The following is a 24,126-nucleotide window of genomic DNA, read 5'->3' on the forward strand; positions in this document are numbered from 1 at the left end:
CCAGCAGCACCCATTAAAATCGGACCGAAGACCTCTCAGAGCAGCTTGTGAAATTTTGCTACAATTTTTAGGATTACCGCATAGAGGCATGGCTCTTTGGCAAAACCTTAAGAGTGCTTTTGGCCACAACGTCCAGGAAATTGCTCAGTTTTGCCAAGGCTTTCGCCTAATAATACTATTATATGATCCCACCTCGATTACAATTATACATGGCAGTTAATGGAAAAAGCTTTGAAACTACATGACTTAGCAGCCAAAAGCATCAATGAGAATGGCAATAAAACTGGCAAAGGCATATCGAAATGCTGCCCAAAAGCAATACAGAGTATACACAATGGATTTCCTTTAAAAAAAAGGGTTTGCTGAAGGATTGTTACTGACACAAACGAACCATGAATTGCCATTTCAGATCCCTGTACTTGCAATGTGGCGCTCACTAATGGATTTCCTGGCCCCCATGTGTTTCATCTCCAAATATCTCTTCCTCAGAGCCAGCATGGTGTAGTGGTTAAGTGTGGTCGTTTGGAGCGGTGGACTCTAATCTGGAGAGCCGGGTTTGATGCCCCACAAATTAAATAGCATTGGTCCCAATACTGACCTTTGTGGGATTCGACTGCTCTCTCCTTCCATTGTGAGGACTGTCCATTTATTCTTACTTCCTGCCATTTAATGAACTTTTAATCCATGAAGAAGAGTTGGTTTTTATACCGTTTTTCTTTACCATAAGGAGTCTCAAAGTGGCTTACAACCACCTTCCCTTCTCCCCCCCCCCCAAAAAAAGGCACCTTGTGAGGTAGGTGGGGCTGAGCGAGTTCTGAGAGAACTGTGACTGGCCCAAGGTCACCCAGCAGGCTTCCTATGGAGGAGTGGGGAAGCAAACTCCAGCTTAGAGTCCGCCGCTCTTAACCACTGCACCCTGTAGGCTCTCTTATTCTATGATAAGCATACTCGAGAGTCTTTGGTGAGGTACCTTGTCAAAAGCCTTTTGAAAGTCTATGTTGTCTTCTGCATTGCCCTTCTCCACGTGCTTGTGAGCTCCTCAAGGAACGCAAGAGTTTGGTAAAGACAGACTCTCCCTTCTCCATGTGCTCAATACTTCTCTCTTTAATAACAGTTTCTACTAATTTATCAGAAGGGATGTTAGGCTAACCGGCCTGTAATTTCCTGGACCCCTGCAGGATGCCTTTTTAAAAATTGGGGTGACATTCTCTGCCTGACATCCTGGAGAACTGCTGTTGCCAACCACAGAAGATAATACTGAACTAGATGGACCAATGATCTGTGTCAACGTAAGGCAGTTGCTCCATGTCAAGAGTCTGGCAGCCGTTCAAGGTGTGTCCTTTGTTGCACGTATATTCAGACAGGGCAATCAAACTTCCTCAGTCTAGACTGAGGCTTTGCAAAGTGCAGAGGATTTTTTTTTTCCAACGGTAAGTCCAGCAGATTTAGAACAAATATAGAAATAATTTTTGATCCCTTAGGCCCTTTCCTCTATCTGTTCCATGAAAAACCCGTTTTCCTTTTAAAAAAAGAAAAGGAAGAAAACCAGAATTCCTAATATGGTTTAATGACTCATATCTTGGAAATAAAACATTAAACAGCTGATGTATTTCACTTTGACACATAGTCTGTGCTGACCTTTACAAATTTGCCAGTAGGGTTAAAATGACAAATTACTCTCACAATGGGACTTATTAGACTCCCAGAGTATTATTATAGCATCCCCGGTTAGGAAATTGTAGTTCAGACTGTGTCAGCACTCATATTTTTTCAGAGGAGTTTATAATTCAGCTGTTTTAGGAGTCATTTGACATGCAACGCCCCAAACTGAAGGGGACTGCTTTTGTTTTTTAAAAAAGCCTGCTAAGTTCACAGCACTTTTGTGCCTGTTGGCAATCCCAAACGCAGCTTTTATTTCAGGAACGTTTGTCTTCATAGGCCAGTCTTGTTTTTAAAATCGAGCTGTTTCGAAGGGCAGGCAGACACAAGGTCAGATATTGAGAAAAGCTTGAATAGAGCTAAAGTACATTAAGGACCCCCTGCTCCTCTTGAAGCTTTAAGGGTCTACCAATTGCAGCTAGGGTTGCCAACGTACAGGTGGCACCTGGAGATTCCCTGATATTAGAACTGATTTCCATACAACCAAGATCGGTTTCCCTGGAGAAGATGGCTGCTTTGGAGCTTTATGGCGTTATACCCTGCTGAAGACCCTCCCCTCGTGGAACTCCACCTTCCTTAGGCTCCAACCCCAAAATCTCCAGGCATTTCCCAACCCAGAGCTGGCAACTCTAATTGCAACCTTGGCTGGGGGCTCAATTTGGATCAGAACTCTGGTCCTGGTTGGGGGGGGGTAACTCTTTTGTGTGTGTGCGTGTGTTGTGAGAGCCAGTGTGGTGTAGTGGTTTGGAGCAGTGGACCCTGATCTGGAGAACCGAGGTTTGATTCCCCACTCCTCCACATGAGCGGCAGAACTCTAATCTGGTGAACTGGATTTGTTTTCCCACTCCAACACATGAAGCCAGCTGGGTGACCTTGAGCTAGTCACAGCTCTGTTAGAGCTCTCTCATCCCCACCTACCTCACAGGGTGTCTGTTGTGGGAAGGCGATTGTAAGCCGGTTTGATTCTTCCTTAAGTGGTAGAGAAAATTGGCATATAAAAACCAACTCTTCATCTTCTTTTCCTAATGTCAATCAGCTCCTTGGCAGTGCTATTGGAACAGTAGGGAAAATATTAAATCCTACGCACCCTTGCCCAGAAGTACAATCAATTGCATTTGGTGGTACTTACCTTCTTGGTTAACGTGCGGAAAAGGTCAGACTGCATAAAAATGAGGCTTTCGCTTTGAGATGCAGCTATATCATCACGATCAAAGAGCAGGGCTTCTTCCATGGGGAAGCTGCCCAGCCCCAATTCCCCAGCCGGGCTCTGACCCAAAATAAGAACATCAGTGGAGCCCAGCTGGATCTGCCCACTGGCTATCTAGTCCAGTATCCCGTTTCACACAGCGGCGAACTAGTTGCACTGGAGCCGTATTTTTCAAAAGAAAGGGATATCTGAACAGACCTCCAGCTGGCTATCCATGAACTAAAATCACAAGTGCGTTGTAAAATACAGAATGGCTGAAATGCGATTGTAAATCAGCCTTGCCGCATGGTCTGACATCAGTTCAGAAACCAAGCGCAAGCACATTTTAAACAGCCTGTTTTTCACATGTCAAAAATGTGATTCTACACATTTAGGCCCAAACTGCATGCCACATTTAATACATGACTACCACAGGGCCTTGTGGTAATAGGCCAGCTGTGCATTCCCTGTGGGAACAATGCTAAAGGGCCATAGCGGCTCGATTTGGATCCTAACTGTGCGGGGGAGGGATTCCAGCCCCCCCCCCTTGCCATTTTTCCAACCCAAAATTGCCCAAGGGGTGTTATTGGCCCTGGGGAGGCTGCATGTGTAAATTTTCATTCAGCAGAAGTAGTTGCTAACAAGGACATCGATGCAACTATTTGAAGAAGAAGAGTTGGTTTTTATATGCCGGCTTTCTCTTCCACTTAAGGAAGAATCAAACCGGCTTACAATCACCTTCCCTTCCCCTCCCCACAACAGACAGACACCCTGTGAGGTAGGTGGGGCTGAGAGAGCTGTGACGAGCCCAAGGTCACCCAGCTGGCTTCATGTGCAGGAGTGGGGAAACAAATCCAGTCCACCAGATTAGCCTCCACCGCTCATGTGGAGGAGTGGGGAATCAAACCTGGTTCACCAGATTACAGTCCACCGCTCCAGACCACTGCTCTTAACCACTACACCACGATGTTATCTCATCCAAGGAAATTTCTGTATATTCTATTAAAGTCTCAGTCTGGTCTACATTTTATAGGCCTGGCCCCATCAGGAATATCGGGGGGACTCATGGTTTTTTCTTCTTATGCACCCCAAAAATGTTAGCAGCCAGTGTGATATGAACTCTTGCTTAGAAAGACTGTCCTTGAAGCACACAGTATCTTTTGGTCGTCTGCCATTGCAATAGAACTTAAGGAACCTGCCAAACTGGGCTACATTTCTAGGCAGGCAACACTATCCCATGTTTTTGAGTGCTTTTACATTTCCTTGGAAAAGTCTTTTGGCAACGAGTTGATGTCACTCAAGTAAAAAGTAAAACTAAATTACATTGTCAACAGGCGTATACTTTTGTTCTTCTTAGGGGACTGGTTTTGTAAACCTTTGGAGATGCAGAGAAATTCTTACAAGTATGAGAAGCCTTTCCCCCAAATAAAAGACAAGTATACAATGCAACAATTTTATTTATTTACTTCATATATAGTCCGCATTTATCGCTGAGACAGATTGCACGCTTTTTAAAAAGGCAATAAAACTAGCGTAACACATACAGCAAGCAATGCAATAATACAGGATTACAGAGTTGTCGAATGATGTAGTAAAACAATGTAAAACATAAACAATGCGATACAACTAGATTACAGAATCAGAAAACAATGCAGTAAAAACCGTGTTACACATGCCATTAACAATGTAATGGAAACTACCTAACATTTCCCCAGATTTTAAAACAACTCTGTTCTCTTTCTAAAGTTGCCCTCCTGAACAATCTTATTTTATACATTCTGATCTCGTCAGATCTTGGAAGCTAAGCAGGGTTGGCCCTGGTTAGTATTTGGATGGGAGAAGTCCATGGACCAAGGAAGTCCATGGTTGCTATGTTTTTTTATGTTTGCTACCTTGGGGACCCTGATTGGGTAGAAAGGCGGCGTAAAAATGTTTTAAATAAATAAACTGCTATGTCCCTGCCGCACACCTGCTAGAGTATTTTTTGCCTGCTCCAGTATAATTATTTACTCTGTTAGCTTTTGAAATGATCCTCATGTACACTGGATGAGTTTTCAAAGTGTTCTCCCAGTACAATCCTGTCAGTGGGATAAAGCAGGAATCGAGTATCACGTCCACTAAATCTCTGCAGAAAATTCACAATAATTTCTGTAATAATACATCTGTAAAATGTAATATTTTTTTCACATCAGTCTCCACAAAAACTCTCTACATATGTATCCCTAAGTATACTGCAGACTTCTTTTATTTGCAGAAAAGCTGCCCAGCTCTTCAAGAATAATACCCTGAGGCTGTTTCGCCTTCAGAATTGATATCGAGAAATTGATCAACAGCTATTCTCCAAGGCACCGTTATGGCACAGGGCAGGCTATTCCCGCTCCGAAATAAAAGTTAATGTTTGCAGCTGACGTCAAACAAAAATGTTCAGCAAAACACAGAAATCAGATCACCCACTTGTAAATTATGCTCCCCGCCCCTTGGCAGACTAGGTATGAAACTAAAAAGCCGCATATTGAATGGCTTAGTTAATTACCTTCCTTTCAAGCCATTTTTATGCTCCCCCAAGGACAGGCACCCAGATCTTTTGTCTCACGGAAATTAAAGACTACTCTAGTGGCTGTCGACGTAATGAACACATTCTATAATAATAAACACATTGGGTCCTATTCAGGTTCTATATGCAGACTTTCTACAGCATAAAAGCCAATGGAGGTCAAGGACTACGCTTTTATATTCTTCCAGCCCCATTCAGAAACAAAGCCTGTGGAGTCCTGGAGAAGTTCTGAGAAGATCCATCTCCCAGGGAGAACTGCCGCAGACAAGGAGGTTTTAATTATTTCCTTTCTCATTAGGAATGCTAATCCGGAGATGCCCCAACGAAATGTTATTTAGTAGGGCAGTCAACCAAAGGTGTGAGGTTCTCTCCGGGCAAGGAAGGGTATAAAATCTGCCTCATGTTCTGAGAAGCCACAGATGCATGCAAAAAGAATAAACCCCAATAAACCCCAATATGACAGGAAACAGGTGTTTCAAACTATGTTGTTTTTTTCAACATTCAGCTAAAATATTTCTCTGCCCACCTTTCTCCAGACCAGCTCAGGACCTATGACTGAATTGAGGAGGTGGCTAACTCTTAACGGCAACTGAAGTACTGAATATACTAGACAGGTACTAAGCCGAGGAAGTATAGCTAGCTCAGCGATTATTACCAGGGGGTACGAGGTAATGGACAAATCTTGATGGGCTTTGGGAAATACGTGTGGGAGGATTAGGATTCTAAAAGCCCTTTCTTCCCTCTTGCAGTGGTTTCTGACAGCAAGAGATGAGTGGAGCTATACTACTGAACTCTCCCTGAGGATAAAATCCCAGCTCCTAGCCTTCTCCCCCAGACCCTTAAAAATACTGGCATACAGCAAATAGGGATCAAACCTAACATCAAGGAGTTGACCAATGGTCATCAAGAACAAGATGGACCCTTACCTTGATACAGCTGATCTGGACACCTCGATCTTCACCACAGTCGAGACTAGACTCCTATAATGTACAGTGGTACACTGGTTAACTCGTAAACTCCAACTGGTGTAGAATGCTGCAGTTCAGCTATTATTGGGCACTAGAAGGAACATGCATATTACTTGCATTCTACAGATAGTATACTGGCTGCCCATTTGTTACTAGGCTCAATTTAAGGTATTGGCTATCACATACAAAGCCCTTCATGGCTTCATGGTCCCTCATCCACGGGATCGCCTTTCCCCCAATGCTCTGCCATGACAGCTTTGCTAATCTCAGCAGGGCCTTCTGCAGGTGCCAACCTGCAAACGGGTGAAATCAGCAACTGCCCGTACATGCGCTTTCTCCGTCGTGGCTCCCACCTTATGGAATGGCCTGCCCGAGGAGGTCAGGAAGGCTCCCACTCTCCTGGCTTTCTGCAAACTATGCAAAACTGAATTAATCAAGAGAGCCTTACTGCGTAGGTAATAGGGTTGCACTGTATAAAACGGTTCACAAATTTACTTGGATAAATGATTAGGGACTGTGCTTTACTGCTGTGTACAGCTAACTGTAAGTAGGATCCTATTATGTAATTTTTGCACTGCTTAATGTGTCGTGAGTACTTATGCCATGCTTCAGTTCTTTCTGGTGGTTCCAGACTTCTGAAATCCTCAATCATTGGCTATTCAATGTCCCATTTTATTGATTGTACTAGCACACTATGTGCAATCCTCCTTGAGTCCCTGTGAGAAAGATGGAGAAAAATCACAATAAATAAATAAATAAAATAAACAAAGGTGTCGTTGAAAGTATGCCTAAGATCTGCATACCATATGCATCGATTATAAATGTGTGTGTTAAGTGCCGTCAAGTCACATCCGACTCATGGAGACCCTATGAATCAAAGTCCTCCAAATTGTCTTATCTTTGACAGCCTTGCTCAGATTTTGCAAACTGAGGGCCGTGGCTTCCTTTATTGAGTCAATTCATCTCTTGTTGGGTCTTCCTCTTTTCCTGCTGCCCTCAACTTTTCCTAGCATGACTGTCTTTTCCAGTGACTCTTGTCTTCTCGTAATGTGACCAAAATGAGATAGCCTCAGTTTAGTCATTTCAGCTTCTAGGGTCAGTTCAGGCTTGATTTGATCTATAACCCACTGATTTGTTTTTTTGGCCACGGTATCTGTAAATAAACCTATATAAATAATGCTGCTTTGTCCTGAGTGCTGTTTTCATCTTTTCTTTTTCTTTTTTTACTTGGGGCTTAGGGAGTACTCAGTGATAATGCTATGTACTTGGTAAGCAGCTTTGGATTGAAGGTAAAAAAAAATCACTGAACTAGATACTTTAAAACTGAATTTTTGGACTGTATGAGTTGTTCTCTTTGGGCTACTGATGGCCAATTTCTGTACTCTCAGAATCCAATCCAATCTCTGGAACTTGTTCTAGATCCGAGAAGTGTATTTTGCTGTGCAGTCCCATCCTTTAATGAGCTGCTAAACTCTGTAATGCAGTTAGAGCCGAAAGATTTCCACAGCTATTAAGAATATGCAGTCAAGAATGACAGGACATTGTGTGTAAAAACAGAGCTGCAGAAGACCTTTCTCTATGTCTGAGAACGTTTTGTTCTTACAAGCGGAACACTTCTGTCCACAAAATGATTCTTCATAATCCAAAAACAACACAAAAGTCTATCATCAAGATAAAAACAATACACAAGTTAAACATGCAGACCAATCTGCCAAAATAGTTCATCGTTCACCAAATATCCTCTGGAATAAAACCATCCTATATAGCTTACTGGGATGAGGAATGGTATGGTATAGCCCAATCTCATCAGGTCTCCAAAGCTAGGCAGGGTCGGTACTTGGAAGAGACACCGCCAAGGAAAATTCTGCAGAGGAAGGCAATGGCAAACCACCTCTGCTTCTCACTTGCCTTGACTGAAGCCAGTTGCCACTTGATGGCACACACATCCATGGCGTCCTAATTGCAGGCGCCCTCTTCACCTGCTCTACTTAGACCTTTCTGAGGAATGGACCTACCATAGGAAACACCCATGACCTCACACTTGTTGTGAAACAATCCTTGTAGAGGGTAACACCAGGAAAAAGCTGTCTAAAGAGCATAGCTTGAGCATGGAAGTATACCAGGTGATGTGGCTTGATAAAGCTTAAGGGCCCCAGGCCGTGTCAAATCATTGTAGGGCACTAGTATTCACTCATGAATCTGTCAAGGTTTAACTCAGTGAAGCTGTGGCCCCTTCTGTCGCACTAGGGTGCCAACCTCCAGGAACTAGCTGGCGATCTCCCGCTATTACAACTGTTCTCCAGCTGATAGAGATCAGTTCCTCTGGAGAAAATGGCCGCTTTGGCCATTGGACTCTATGGCATTGAAGTCCCTCCCCTCGCCCAAGTGCCGCCCTCCTCAGGCTCCACCCCAAAAAACTAGAGCAGGCAACTCTATGTCGCACATATGGGATTCATTTCACCTTAAACCTTGAGGTTAAAATAGCTCTTGAGATCCATATGCTCACCATAAGAACTTCTCAGTGAAAGGCGACTTCCTTCCCTTCCCTCTTTCAGCCTACGCCAGTTCCACACATGAAACGCTTGTTGCTTCAGCGTTCCTCCTTTTCCGATGACACAAACATTATTTACAGGAGCGAGGGGAATTTCTGATTCTGAATCATGAAAAAAACGTGCTGTGGAACAAATGAAAGGAAGCCTACACCTTTGTAACGCTGGAGAATAAAACAAAGTGACATTTGCAACCGGTTATCCTCTTTATCTCGTGCTGAGTCAGTATCCTGAACAGCTGTGGGATTTAACCCGCGGTAACAGAAAGGCAACACATTTTACAAGGCAATAATTTAGTTCCTGAGTCCCCTGCCTACAAAGTAGATGTTGAAGTAATTTAGCACAGCGAGAGAACCAAAGTGAATAGCCACTCCTCTAGCACATCATAATATCTGAATTTCCTGCTTCCCTTTTCACACATGTATTTTCCTTTACATCCATCACTTCCACATTGTTATTAGGACCATGATCGGTATGTTATAGATCAGTTCTTTTGATCAAATGCCCTGCCACTTTCTATGCATTGAATTTTTTTTTAAGGATTAGACAAATAAATGGCCTTCAGCTCTGTTCATGGCAATTAACCATGACAGCGCAATGAAGTTTCCATGCACACAGGCAGTATACCTTGGAACATGAGATACAAACATGAGGGCGCTGGGCTGGTCACTGTTGTAAACAAAGCGCTGCACAAGACTGACTTTGTTGGGGGCCTAGCTAGACAAGTCTTCTGTTAGGCCATTTTTGCATGGTCAGTTTTGATGCTCGCTCAAAGCTCTTTTTTAAAATGCGACTTTAAAAATGCCTTTTCATGGTCCCGACGCAAAAGGAGAAGTTCCACTTCCCCCACTCCTTTGTTCCTGTTTGTATAGAAATTAGCATATGCATAGCTAACGCACATCTGTTGTTTTGCATTGTTCCTTGAGGGGGGATTCTTCGCAGCGTACACCAAAGGTCGCATTAAATGGGCTTTTTTCGCAGTCACTTCCGGAATGACGGTTCAGCGTGCAAAATTTAAAAAAAAATATGCGGGGCAATTCAGCCTGGGAGGTGATGCTAATTATCATGCAAAAATGGCCTTTGTGTATCAAGCATGGTAATTTCTGGATCACAAAATGAGAGCTAAACAAAATGCCACATGCATTAAAATTTAACAGAAGAACTGAATGATCAAACACAGTGGGATTACACAGTGACCACATTTCACAGAAGAGTCCAGTTTAGGTAGACTTTCAGACAAATATTTATTTATGTTTTAAGCATTTATATATCTTCTCTTACCTCCTCAAACTCAAGGTGGCTATTGATAAGACACCAGGTCGTAAGGACGGAGAACCCAGCAGTCCAATGAACAAGGTTTTAGAAATTCACAGATTTAAAATAGTGGATTTAAAAAAAATGGTTCAGATTACCAATCTAAAAGTGCAAAGAATTAACAACTAAACACACATACAATTAAAACATACAGAATTTAAAATGAATGCAGCCCAAACTGCCAAAACAGTTTGACCACTGCCAAATACTCTCTGGATTAGATCTACTGTACACACCTTTCTGATGAGCCCTGTGGCGCAGAGTGGTAAACTGCAGCACTGCAGTCCAAGCTCTGCTCCTGACCTGAGTTCGAGTCCAACGGAGGTTGGTTTCAGGTAGCCAACTCAAGGTTGACTCAGCCTTCCATCTTTCCGAAGTTGGTAAAATGAGTACCCAGCTTGCTTGGGGGTAAAGGGAAGATGTGTGATCGGTATTGGGAAAACTTATATACAAATAAGCTGACAACCCTGGGATCTTTTGGGGGCAAGGTAGGGTTGCCAACCTCCTGGTGGTGGGTGGAGATCTCCTGGCGATAGGGATCAGTTCCCCTTGAGAAAATGGCCGCTTTGACAATTGGACTCTACGGCACTGAAATCCCTCCATTCTCCAAACCCCACCCTTCTCAGGCTCCGCTCCCAAAATCTCCAGGTATTTCCTAACCCGGAGCTGGCAACCCTAGGGCAAGGCCAGGCTTTGCACACATCATGCAAGGCCACTTCCGGTCACATAACCAAGACTGATGTCACACATCACTGTGGTTATTATAGATTGGCTTTTGTGGCCACTGGGACTATTCCCGGTAGGCCAATGGCTTGCCTCCCGGTGCTGAGAAGGGTGGCGCCTACCTTGACTAAACCACACATAGCAAAGGGAAGGCAGTGTCCAGCACAACCAAATCATGGCAGGCAAGGAGGCTCTTTCTCCTTTCCTCGTTTCGGGGTACAGGGATGGGAAAGGCCAGAGGTGAGGCCATGGTGGGTCAAAGAGCCCTTTCCGGGGCTATTTTTCCCATTCAGTCCCCTCCTACATTGACAGCCATATGCATTACCCCTGCCTGGTCTCATGGTTGCTACAGATATTATGAATTTTGTGAAACACAGCAAAACAGTGAAAGTAGCATATTGAGTATAATTTGTCATTTTTAGTATGGTCCCTGGAGAGAATCCGAAACTCTCAGCCCAGGGTATGCACACTCAGCCAAATAAATAACCACATCTAATAAGCAACACACAACTCTTGCAAACTTTCCTTATGCAGCCAAGCGATTTTTATTGGTCCGGCTGAACCTGCCTCACTAGAAAAGGGGCCAATAAAAGTTACAGTCCAATAACCACACGCTGATCTGGACATGCATCTTGTGGAATTTACTTCCAAGCAAATATGAGGGCAGCAGGAAAAGAGGAAGACCCAACAAGAGATGGATTGACTCAATAAAGGAAGCCACAGCCCTCAGTTTGCAAGACCTGAGCAAGGCTGTCAAGGATAGGACGTTTTGGAGGACACTGATTCATAGGGTCGCCATGAGTCGGAAGCGACTTGACGGCACTTAACATACGCAAATATGAACCATGCCCTGACCTGGATGGCCCAGGCCAGCCCAATCTCATTAGATCTTGGAAGCTAAGCAGGGTCAGTCCTGGTTAGTACTTGGCTGGGAGACCACCAAGAAAGTCAAAGGTTGCTACGCAGAGGAAGGCAACGGCAACCCACCTCTGAACGTACCTTGCATTGAAAAACCTAAGGAGTTGCCATAAGTTGGTTTCAACTTCATGGCAAAAACATAAATAAAACGAGTGATAGCCGAGATCTTCTCTGGATGCCCTGCTCTGTCACCGCTGACATGGACAGAGAATTCCTGGTTGTGGAATGGTAGCCCCTGGTGTTTCAAGCCTTTCACATCAGTGAAGACAATTTTGTTTTCACAGCCACTTTATTTTACCTTTATTTTAAAATACCTGTAAAATAATTGAATTTTAACAGTTCTCCTTAAAGAAAACCCCTGTCTCACCGAGTTCAACAGACTCACATCCATTCAAGATGCATTTGCATTATAGTTTTTTTTATCCAATGGAGATAATAATAGTAATTTTAGATACTGTCAAAACACTTCTCCGGAAGTCCAGTGGTGGTGGGAACACTGTTTAGGGGGTGGGGTGGGGTCTTAGAGCACTGTATATTTTGCAATTTATATTATACAATGTAACCGTGATGGTTTTATAAATGCTCTTTTTTTTTATTTTATGTTTTCTTTTTTTGTGTGTGTTTTGTTTTACGTATAATTTTTCCTCTTTTTTATTATAAAAATAATAATAAAAAAGTATATAAAAAAAAGATGCATTTGCTTTTCACTCTAGGGACAAGGCACAACTCCGTATGCGCATGCGCCGGAACCCACGGGTCCGCCGTGGCACTCCCCACGAGACTCAGCTGCGCACGCGCGCTTCTTCCCAACTTCCTCGCTCTATCGTCTGTCCGTCTTGGGCAGGTGGAGGCGTGGCTGATGTGTACAAAGCGGGGAAGGGCGGGGCATGTTTGGAACGGTGCAACCGAAGAAATCCACTGCGCACGCGTGACCGTTCTCCTCCCCCCCCCTTGGATGCCCCGGCCCTGCCCGCTTCGAGTGCCAGACGGCCGCGCATGCGCCTCGAAGGAAACGGAGGCGGAGGGGTTGGGCTCCGCCTTTTCCTTTCGTTCTCGCGTTCAAGATGGCGGAGTACGATTTGACGACCCACATCGCGCACTTCTTAGACCGGCATTTGGTCTTCCCGCTCCTCGAGTTCCTTTCCGTGAAAGAGGTGAGGGCGGTTCCCGCCTTTTACGACAGCCTGGGAAGTGGGGTGGGTTTTAGGGCCTCCGTCTCCCAACCGCCGCTTGGAGCCGTTCGCTTGGCTCGTTGGCGAAGCAGCGCCTTTGAAGGCACTGCGCATGCGCGTCTCCATCATTCTGTGCCAATGGCTGGAAAGCGTGAGGAGGGGAATGCAGAGAACTTTGGCCCAAGGCCAGGCCTTGGGAAGACCTGCTCAGAGCTAAGGTTGGTTTAGCAACCGAAGTAGTCTCTGTACATGTGCTACTATGAACACATGAAGCTGCCTTGTACTGAACCAGACCCTTGGCCCATCAAAGTCAGCATTGTCTACTCAGACTGGCTGCGGCTCTCCAGGGTCCCAGGCAGAGGTCTTTCACATCACCTACATGCCTGGTCCCTTTAACTGGAGATGCCGGGGAATTGAACCTGGGACCTTCTGCGTGCCAAGCAGAGGCTCTACCACTGAGCCACGGCCCCTCGTGAATAATGGCCATTTAAACACAGGCTGTTGCTGTTGTGATTGAGTAACCACGTTCAGACACGCAGGCTACACGCATACCCACGGGTTACATCGTTGCCGCGCTAGGTATTCCCAGCAATGTATTAAGAGTTTGAAAATGTTATAAAAAACCATCGCTTTAAAAGGGTTTTTGGATGCCGTGGCTAAAAAATGGTTGGAAGACGCCTTCACAGCTAAAGGGGCCAAACAAAGTGCGAACAGTATTTTTTATGACAGTTTCAAACTCTTAATGCATCGGTGGGAATACATAGAAAGCGCGAACAGTATTTTTATAACATTTTCAAACTCTTAATACATTGCTGGGAATACCTAGTGTGGTAACAGCTATAGTTGGGTTAACATAGCTCTTAAAAATACAACTAATGTGGAGGGCTATACAGGAATGGTTGTGTGTGTTGGTACCCTGTTCTGGGAAACTCAAATGCTGGTACATTGTTCTGATTCTTTCCAATAAAAGATACTCTTTGGCTTTAGTTTCTGAATTTTTTCCTTTGGATCAGTGTGGATACCTTTCCAACCTATTTTTGTGGTTCCAGTGGAATAGCCATGTTGGGCCTTTGCAAGAAAGCTAAACTGGAGTCTAGTGGTACCTTAAAAACTAACACAACTTGTTCCACAATAAGCTAGTATAATTGTTGTAATATCAGGGTCACATGTTCCAAATACTTGACCCCAACCAGCAGTCTAGTCGCAGCATTCTGCACTAGCTGCAGCTTCCAAACAGTCTTTAAGGTTAGCCCCAAGTAAAGCATATTGCAATGGTCCTGTCTAGATGTAACTAAGGAATGGATCACTGTGGCTAGATCTGTCTGATCCAGGAATGGACACAGCAGATGCAGAAGCTGGGCAAAAGCACTCTGAATGACTGCAGGCACCTGGTTTTCGAGGGTGACAGCTATGTCAAGCTGCACTCCCAAGCTGCAAACCTGCCTTTTCAAACCTGCCATCCAAGACAGGAGAGAAGTCCCTGGTCTGCTTTCCAACTAACCCAGAGAACCTCTGTCTTGTCAGGATTAAGTTTCAGCTTGTTTACCCTCATCCAGCCAGTTACTGATTCCAGGCACCACACTGGGCGTAAGAGGACATATGCTAGAGCTTCTCTACTTTTAGAACTTACATATTCTTTTTAGTGTACATAGCTGTCTCATAGAGCCAGCGTGGTATAGTGGTTAAGAGGGTTGGACTCTAATCTGGAGATCTGGGTTGGATTCCCCACTCCGCATGAAGCCTGCTGGGTGACCTTGGGCCAGTCCTCTTGAGAACTCTCTCAGCCCATGCAGAGGCAAACCACCTCAAGAGGTCTTTTGCCTTGAAAACCCTGCGGGGTCGCCATAAGTCAGCTGTGACTTGAGGGGGCACACACAACAGTCTCACATGCAAAAAGCTGTTTTAAGCTGTTGAATAAGTTCCTTCCAGGTTTCCTTTCAAACTATAGCTTTGGAATAATTTGGAGAGTGCTTGGCAACTAATAAAGTGTGGTCTGAGTCAATGATCCTTAGTCCTGTTTCTGTAGTTTGCTCCTGCATAGCATTTTGTCCATCAAATTAGGGTGCTCTTTAATTAGGCTGTCTGGTTTGTACCTATTTGGGTTGGAGAGCTGGGTGGTGTAGAGGCCAGCAGTACAATCATAAACCTAGTTTCACACTTAGAAATCCATATAAATGAACTCATTTAGAAGGGTGTCACACTTTGTAGTATTGCATTATAAGATTGTTTGGATCTCGCCTCAGCTACTCTAGATAGCCTTAAGTGAGTCGTGCTTTCTTTCATTTTCAACCCCAAAGTATAATATAGGGTTAATACTGATCTGCCTAATAGAGTTACGTTGTAAAAATTATAATGATAAATCGTGATAATGTTTGCAAGAACTTTGAATTCTCAAAATACTATATACTCTGTTACAAAAAGCTGTGATTTTTAAACTATTGTTTCTATGTTTTTTAAAAGGTTTGTGGTTATTGTTTGGGTGGTGGTTTTCTATTTGGAAAATTAATAACAAAGCTGTGATGTGGGGTGGAAAATTTTCCAAAACAGAACACTTTCCAATGCTGTATTTTTTATAAGAAAGTTTTCTGCCCTGCATATGTAAGTATAGGCTGTTTATCTGTAGTTGTCAGGGCCATTGTGCTCCAAATTAATCCTGTTAGATGGGGTAAATTTGAGATAAGAAGCATGGACAGATGCCTTGCACTTGCTTTCTTTTGCTAGCATTACTTAAATTTTGCTAATAATATTTAAATTTGAATCAGAAAATTCTCTGAGTCAGAAAAGCTGATGAGAAAAGCAGGCTCCGATGAAAAGCAGTTCTTAAGTTTGTCTAAGGGGGTTACCGCATTATGTATTCCCAGCGATGTATTAAGAGTTTGAAAATGTTATAAAAAGCATCGCTTTAAAAGGGTTTTTGGATGCCACGGCTAAAAAATGGTTGGAAGACGCCTTCACAGCTAAAGGGGCCAAACAAAGTGCAAACAGTATTTTTTATAACAGTTTCAAACTTAATACATTGGTGGGAATACACTGAAAGTGCGAACAGAATTTTTTATAACATTTCCAAACTCTTGATACATCGCTGGGAATACCTAGTTCTGTAACAGTCTATGCCGCAGCAATTTCAGAAGTCTTGAAGATGACACACGACTTTTTGCTGTATCGGCTACCATTCAAATGCAGCTGCCTTTCTAGAATTGATGTCATTCTGAGCCTGTGAAAGAGTGTTTATCATGGAACTGGATGTGGTTTTCTAAACAACTGTGAACAGTTAGTGCTGTCTGTTGCTTTTTATCTTCAGATTATCTGCCTCTATTTTGCCTTCTTGCAAAGATAGATGCAGACTTTTAAAGCACAGAACTGCTTTAGGCCAGTGCCCTTTATTTAACTACTTGTATTGGTGAATGTGGGCAAATTTACTTCTTTACCAATAAACTCAAATTTACTTCTTTACCAATAAAAAGTTGGTCCAACAAAGCATTTTTAGACCATGCAATGTATACTTAGGTTTTTAAAAAACTGTTGTGGTTGATTTAATTCATCATGTTGAATCTGACTTCCCAGATTATTTAAATTGCAATTGATTCTGGTACTTGTTACTGTGAATGACCACATAATTGAGTGTGATGAAGCAAGATGGAATCTGCAGTAAAGTTCTTGGATGCTGTCAAGGCCTGCTGTGTTCAGATCTCGCATCAAGCTGCCAATAAGCCTCAGTGTGCAAGAACCTAGATTTTTGTCTTGTTCGCACACTTGCCCTCATTTTTCAACCTCTCCAGTCAGTCCTAGCTTGAAGCTTAACTCCCAGTATATGTGCTGGTTCTCAAGTTAACCCACATTAGTCTTTCCCACACACAGTTTAATTCCAGTGTAGAGTCCCAGTTCGTTGGGCAAAATGAACCCAGTTAGGCCATGACCCTGAATTTGAGTATCAGATGTAACCAGTGTCAGTCCTAAACCAGGCTTCTTCCGTTGCAGTCTGCATGAGGTGGAGTAATATGGCATGAGAGTTCAACGAAAAGTCACCCTTATGCATGTTCAGACTTAATATTGGCTTGAGGTGATGTCTGAATTTCTTAGTATTTAAAAGGTACATCACTGTGCTTGGTGGTCTTCAAAAAAACCCCCAATGTTTTACAAAGCTACATGACATTCAGTAAACTTAAGCATAGATCTTGGGCATGTGTAGTAATTTGCCTTAAACTTCAGTTGCTTACATCAGAAACCCGTGAGACATTCACTATGTTTTCTGCTTCAGATATACAATGAAAAGGAATTACTTCAAGGAAAACTGGATCTCCTTAGTGACACCAACATGGTGGATTTTGCTATGGATGTCTACAAAAACCTTTATTCTGATGATATCCCTCATGGTAAGCTATTTGACCATAAGAAGAATGGAGGCATGGTCTACTGGAAATATTAAAGCTTCTAAAACCTAAATATTCTCTGCGGGTCATTAACGTTTTCTCGTATTTTGATTGTACACTTAAAGCCTTTGTTCAAAGCTAAGTGTATCCATTCTGGTCAGCCTCTTATTTCACTTTTACTAATTTCCACAGTTTTGCTTTTGTTTTTCTATGATTTGTTGTGAACGGAGAAGACTTGCCAGCACAGCAGTTGAAACTTGAATTAGTTAACTTAGTAAATTTAATTTGAATAGGTGTCATGAGTGAGTCTCCAGGGAGGTGGCATATAAATTCCTAATGGACTAAAATAAATGTAGTTTAATTCACAGCACTTGATTCCCTTTTGTCTTGATCAAGAAGTAGAGCTCCAGGTGAGGCTATGAAGATGCTGCTGGCTTATTGAAAATACTCTTATCTCATCGGTGCTTCTTAATAGCTTTCATTGAACAACTGTAATTTGAAGTAAGGGGAGAGGAGGAGAAAGAGTTTACTCCCATGCCAGTGACTGTGTTTGGGTTGGGGGGAATATGAGGCTTCCTCTCGCTCCACCAGGGGCAGTGGCCTCAATAACATAATGTGGGGTTGGGGAAAGAGCTGGAATTCTCTTCCATTCCTTCCCCCCACCTGTTGCTCTTGCTTGTTCCTTTACATATACATTATAGAGAATTTATATTAACCAAATGGCTTTCCCCCCCTTTCGTCTTAATTACAACGTTCCCCTAAAGCAAGGAATGTGTGTGTGTAAAGTGCCTTCAAGTCGCAGCTGACTTATGGCGACTCCTTTTGGGGTTTTGATGGCAAGAGACTAACAGAGGTGGTTTGCCAGTGCCTTCCTGCACAGCAACCCGGAATAGCTCATCTGTATTGGAGTACTTTTTGTCAGGCAAGTCATGGTTCTTGGGTGTAGACCCAGTGGGTTAGGTGGTAAGACTTCATGCACATATTTTGTGTTGGTGCTACTCTGTGGCTCACTATTAGGGCCGCCTGGAAAAATTCTTTCTCTGCTCTATGCTTCGAGCTGTTTATCACTAGTGGGTCTAATCACACTTTCTCTGATCTAAAATTTTGCCACTGGAACCTATTTACTCACTTTTTCACCATTCTACACATTAAGCTTTCACTGGTGTGAAAACTTGAGTTTCTAGAAGACTGCATTCAAGATAAATTTTCTTTTCATTTGCAAATCCCATACACGAATTGATGCTTTAAATCCCATACACAAATTCAATTGTTGTTTTAAATCCCATACACCAATTGAATTGATGTTTTCAACTGTTTTAAGGTTGGGCTTCTGTGGGCCTGCATTTTGACTGACTTTCCCAAGTATTCCTAAAGTTTTGTAATCAAGAAATTCTGGCGAACTCATTGATACTGTTTTACCAATTCCAGGTTGACCATTTTCAAAAGTGTAATTGTCATTAAAAAAGACATTCCCAGGGCCCTCATTGTTGGTCTTTAAATCATTTTCTGGATTTAAAAAAATTGCTTGAGACTCTTGTTGACTGTTTTAAGTGCATCTTTGGCTTTGTTTGGCTAATAGAATCAGATGCCTTACTAAAAATAGATGAGCTGAAAATCCAGAATACGTGGTTTAATTCCATCCTAGCGAATCATTGCTGACTTCTCCTTTTGTGGAGAAAGCTTAAACATTTTACTTTTATGCTCAGCTTTGCGTGAAAAGAGAACCACAGTTGTTGCACAGCTGAAACAACTCCAGGCAGAAACTGAACCAATTGTCAAGATGTTTGAAGACCCAGAAACTACCCGGCAGATGCAGTCTACCAGGTAAGATCTTGGATGCTACTTTTCCACATGGTAGAAATAAATTATTATGGCTGGTTGAAGTGCAGGCTTGCCGCTTCATTGCAGTTAGAGAACTTTTTTTTGTTTTCAGATGAGGCAACCCAGGTTAGATGACTCCATTTCTATGCCTTGTATGTTGGTATTTTCCTCCACAGAACCCTGGGTCCTTCTGTTGATTTCTGTACAATTTGTGAAGCTTGATGAAAATTTCAGTGAGTAATTTTTAAAACTGTCTTTCTCAAGAGAGAATGATCCGTGTATGTATCACATGAGAAAAGTGGAGACCACCAAATTTACATCTTGAAATCTCCACATTTCTAATCTGATTTCATTTTTTAGAGGTTGGCTTGTATAGCTGATCATGTACAGGTTGAGTATCCTTTATCCAGAATGCTTGGGACCAAGAGGGGCCCATTATTTCACATCTTTCCACGTTTTGGAATATTTTGGAATTTTTGCATATACGTAAGGAGATACCTTGGGAGTGGGACCCAAGTCTAAACACGAAATTCATTTATGGTTTATATATACTCTATACACATCGCCTGGATGTAATTTTAAACAATATTTTTAATAATTTTGTGTACATTGAACTATCAATGGCACTGCTGAGGGCCTGTGAGTAATGTCTGCATGCCGGCTCAAATGGTCCGGTTTTCGGTTCAACCTGGATATCGGATGTCCGGATAAGGAATACTCAACCTGTGCAAGAATGTGTCACAGTTGCATCCTATCTTGTTGGAAGCCTAAGCCCATCTTGCAAAATAAACCCCTCTCTTTTTTCTTTGCCCACAAAATGCGGGTGTATAAAGTACTATCAAGTCGCAGCTGACTTATGGCAATGCCAGCAAGGGGCTTTCAAGGCAAGTGAGAAGCAGAGGTGGTTTGCCATTGCCTTCCTCTGCAGAGCCTTCTTTGTTGGTTACCCACCCAAGAACTGACCCTGCTTAGCTACTGAGATCTGATGAGATTGGGCTATATACCATGCCACCTTCTCTCTGTCCACAAAGTAGCCTGCTACAAAAACCTGCTGCCTCCATGCCATTTCACTTCTGGGTTGTCAGTTGTAGAGAGCATGGTGTCATCTCAAAAGGGGGCTGGAGCTAGCCAATTAGATGCCAGCTTCTGATCTGTAGTCTAGAACAGCAAGAAATAGATAGATCAAAGGACAGAACAGCATATTGTACAAAGCAGTGAAGCATTTACCAGCAGAAATCCTCTCTTCCCTTATTTTCTGAGACACCTTCTGCCTCCGTTTTCTTATTTTGTAAACTTCTTGGCAATCAGAGATGGGCATTTGAATTCTGGGCTTAGATCCTTGGAAATATATATTATATAAGATGATTAAAGTCTGTATTACAATCTTTTTAAATAGAGATGGCATACAACCTTGTACACTGGAGAATGAGAATTTTCATTAGTTTTCAGAAAATGATGTCTGCCTTCTGATTGGATTTCCTTTAGCAATTTCTTTAGAAGAAGCCTTGGCATGATTTGTTTGGCTAGTGTGCTTTTCTCTAAAGGTGCTTTCTTTTAAGTAGCTCAAATCTGAATTATTCTATTTGCTTTATAAAAACATACAGATCTGTAATGAAGTATGGTAACATGTTGAGTACACTGCTTGGTGAAGATAGCTTTGGTAGTCTGATGTGTTCTGCTGGTTTTGCACTAAGCAGTTCAGTGCAGTCTTACACTTAGAGCTCTCTAAATTCCACTCAAAACTATTCTAAAAGATTCTTAAAGCTCACTATGGCTGTTACCGCACTAGGTATTCCCAGCAATGTATTAAGAGTTTGAAAATGTTATAAAAACATAGCTTTAAAAGGGGTTTTGGGTGCCATGGCTAAAAAATGGTTGGAAGACGTCTTCACAGCTAAAGGGGCCAGAGTGCCAACAGTATTTTTTATAACAGTTTCAAACTCTTAATACATCGCTGGGAATACCTAGTGTGGTAACAGCCTATATTCCAAAGTCTTTATCAGCTGAAATGTAATTGTTATCTTTCTTAGAGGTATGACTGACTCACAATATAATTCTTTCTCTCATCAGTTAACTGTTAAATTTAGCATGTGTTGTAAGAGCTGTGCTCACATAAATGGAACATACACAAAGTCTTGGGATCCTTATTTTTATTTCAGTCCTAAGAACATAAGAAAAGCCATGCTGGATCAGACCAAGGCCCATCAAGACCAGCAGTCTGTTCACACAGTGGCCAACCAGGTGCCTCTAGGAAGCCCACAAACTAAATGACTGCAGCAGCATTATCCTGCCTGTGTTCCACAACACCTAATATAATAGGCATGCTCCCAAACTGTTGAAATTTGAAACGTTCAGGTTGTTGAAGATAAGGCAAGCATGGTGCTTAAAGTTTGAGTCCAAAAGTTGCTTTCTGTCAGCTGTAAGAAGGGAGCAATTTTGTCAATTTCTCCCTCTCATTTTCTATCCCGTCATCCCCACACCATTCTGAAGATACCCTTCCCCCTGGAACAACGTTTTGATAAATTCTTTCTCCCCTGAGGCAAGGGCATGCCTTCACAACATCCCTTGTGTGGAAGCTTAGGCTGAATGAGAATGTGCCCCAGTGTCAAACACTGAATTTCACCTGGATCTCCCAGATCCTGCTCTGAAACCTGCTCTGAAAACTAGGCAACACTACACTCACTTTTGGGGCAGTAGTAGGAGGGTGTGATTTGTGAATCATCCCCCCCCCCCGCTCCAGTTTGCTTGTGGAACTGATCTACACTGGTGGAATACTACTTTTGGATTCACTCCAGATATGCAGGGAGTTAGTGAACGGGAACAGATACATTGGTAAGGGATCACTAGAAGTCATTGCCAAGCTGATATTTTCATTGCTTTAATGAGTTTTTAAATACTCAGGATGTGAGCAGACCATGCAAGTACACTGATTTGGTTTTTTAAAAAACTGCTGTACTGCAATTTGAGGTGGTCCTTGCTGAGCAGCAGCTGTTGATTAGCTTGCAGAAGATAAGCTACCACCTGCATCGAGTCTTACAAACTCCCTGGTAAACTGGCGGCAAACCTTTACATTGTTTGACTTTGGAAAGTGAGTTCATCAGTGGCTGTTTTCCATAAGGGAGGGCGGGAGTAAGTGAATATCTCATTACTGCCTCCTTCAGGATGGGTACGCACATAGGCAACACCAGTCAACATATCCTTTTTTGTAGACGTTTTGGGCATGCCTGCCAGAGCCATATGTGAAATGACTGATATATTCACCCTATATATTAAATAAAGTGTCTTACAAGCTAAAAATACCACTGAAATTTGTTTTCACAAGGTTTTCATGGACATACAAAGTTTGATATACTGTGATTGAAAATTGGAATGAATTAGGTTTTCGGTGGACAGCCCTACAATTATAATTCTTCTTTATTATAGGGATGGCCGGATGCTCTTTGACTACTTAGCGGACAAGCATGGTGTAGGTATCAGTTAATTTTGTTAGTGTTAAACCTTAGGAAACATGGGTTAAAATGCACAGCTGTAAGAAATGTGAGCGACTTCTTAAATCTGTTTTAAAATCATGATGTGGCTTCAGCGGCACACCAAGTAACATGTAGCATGGTCATAATTGCATAGGAGCTTTTCAGAACTCTCAGATTTTGATGGTCTAAAGCAGGGATGGGGAACCTCAGGCCCGGGGGCTGTATGCAGCCCCCGAGGACATTTTTTGTGGCTCTCGGGAGCTCTGGGGCCCTACTGTGGAGGCGGGGTGCAGGGTGGCCCTCCCCGAGGGTGTTCCTGGGGCCACGGCTTACAGGGGCACTGCGGCACCCTTTGACCTCCTCTCGCCGACTGTTGGTCAGCGAGAGGAGAGGGGAGGGATGCAGCCCCCAAGGCTGCCCCCTACAACTGCGGCGTGCAGGAACGCCGCGGCACATTGTAAGCCCCTCTCACTGCCCGTCGGCTGTTGAGCAGCGAGAGGGAGGCGGGGGGGAAGAGGCTGGCGCCTCCTGGCGGCCGAGCATGCATGTGGGAGCCGATTGGGCTTCGGGGGGGCCTTTTGTGGACTCTGGGGGGGAGGGCATGGAGACTGGGGCCTGGTCGCGGGGCTCCATGCACCGCCGGGTGTGTGTGTGGGCGGGGAGGCTGGGGCCCGGGCGTGCGGGGCCGGCATGCGCGGGTGTGTGTGTGTGTGTGGGGAAGGCTTTTCTCCCTCTTTTTCTGTCACTCTCCTTTCTCTCCCTCTCTTTCTCCCTCTTTTTCTGTCTCTTTCTTTGTCTCCCTCTGTCCTTTTCTGTCTTTCCCTCCATCCTTTTCTTTCTTTCTTTCTCCCCCTCTCTCAATTTCTTTCTCCCTTTCTCTCTCTTTCTCCCTCCCTCCCTTTTCCTCTTTCTCTGTTTTCCTTCCTCCCTTCCTCCCTTGCCGATCGACTGTGGGCTGCGCCCCCCTGGTGCCTCGTTTGCTCTGGCCCACCGCTGGCTGCCCTCCTGCCTGGGATGGGGGTGCCCTGCAGGCCTTCTCTGTGTGGCCTCCCCTGGGGTTGCCAACCTCCAGGTGGTGGCTGGCGAACTGGCAACCCTAGCCTCTCCCCCCCCCCCGGGAGATCTACACCTGGTATGGCCCCTGAATGATGTTATAAATGTGCAAATGGCCCTTGGCAGGAAAAAGGTTCCCCACCCCTGGTCTAAAGGCAAAATACAAATTTCTCTTGCCCTAACTGATTAAAAGTGTGTCTTTGGCCATTTATACATGGCTGTTTCCTCGCGGTAACCCTTCTGACTACTTCGGGACTTTGCCTTGATTATGCACGCGTTTTCTGACGGTCAGAAAACCTCACTCTCCCTGCCCATTTCCGTGTGTTTTACCTGGGCTTTCTGGATGCTGGCTAAATATGAATCCAGAAA

The 24,126-nt window shown here is 43.5% G+C and overlaps 1 protein-coding gene across 1 annotated transcript in view; it reads left to right on the top strand.

The window, feature by feature from the left end:
- The first annotated feature begins 12,878 nt into the window (after nucleotides 1–12,878).
- Nucleotides 12,879–24,126, top strand: part of EIF3E (eukaryotic translation initiation factor 3 subunit E) — a 30,313-nt gene continuing 19,065 nt past the window's right edge. The window contains exons 1-4 of the mRNA XM_056854534.1: nucleotides 12,879–13,025; nucleotides 17,302–17,416; nucleotides 19,120–19,237; nucleotides 22,658–22,700. Of these exons, the coding sequence (XP_056710512.1) occupies nucleotides 12,936–13,025; nucleotides 17,302–17,416; nucleotides 19,120–19,237; nucleotides 22,658–22,700 (366 nt within the window). The 5' untranslated portion in view covers nucleotides 12,879–12,935. The remainder of the gene's footprint in view (nucleotides 13,026–17,301; nucleotides 17,417–19,119; nucleotides 19,238–22,657; nucleotides 22,701–24,126) is intronic.

The sequence above is a fragment of the Euleptes europaea genome, chromosome 8 (assembly GCF_029931775.1).
Source record: "Euleptes europaea isolate rEulEur1 chromosome 8, rEulEur1.hap1, whole genome shotgun sequence".
In the NCBI taxonomy this organism is placed as follows: domain Eukaryota; kingdom Metazoa; phylum Chordata; class Lepidosauria; order Squamata; family Sphaerodactylidae; genus Euleptes; species Euleptes europaea.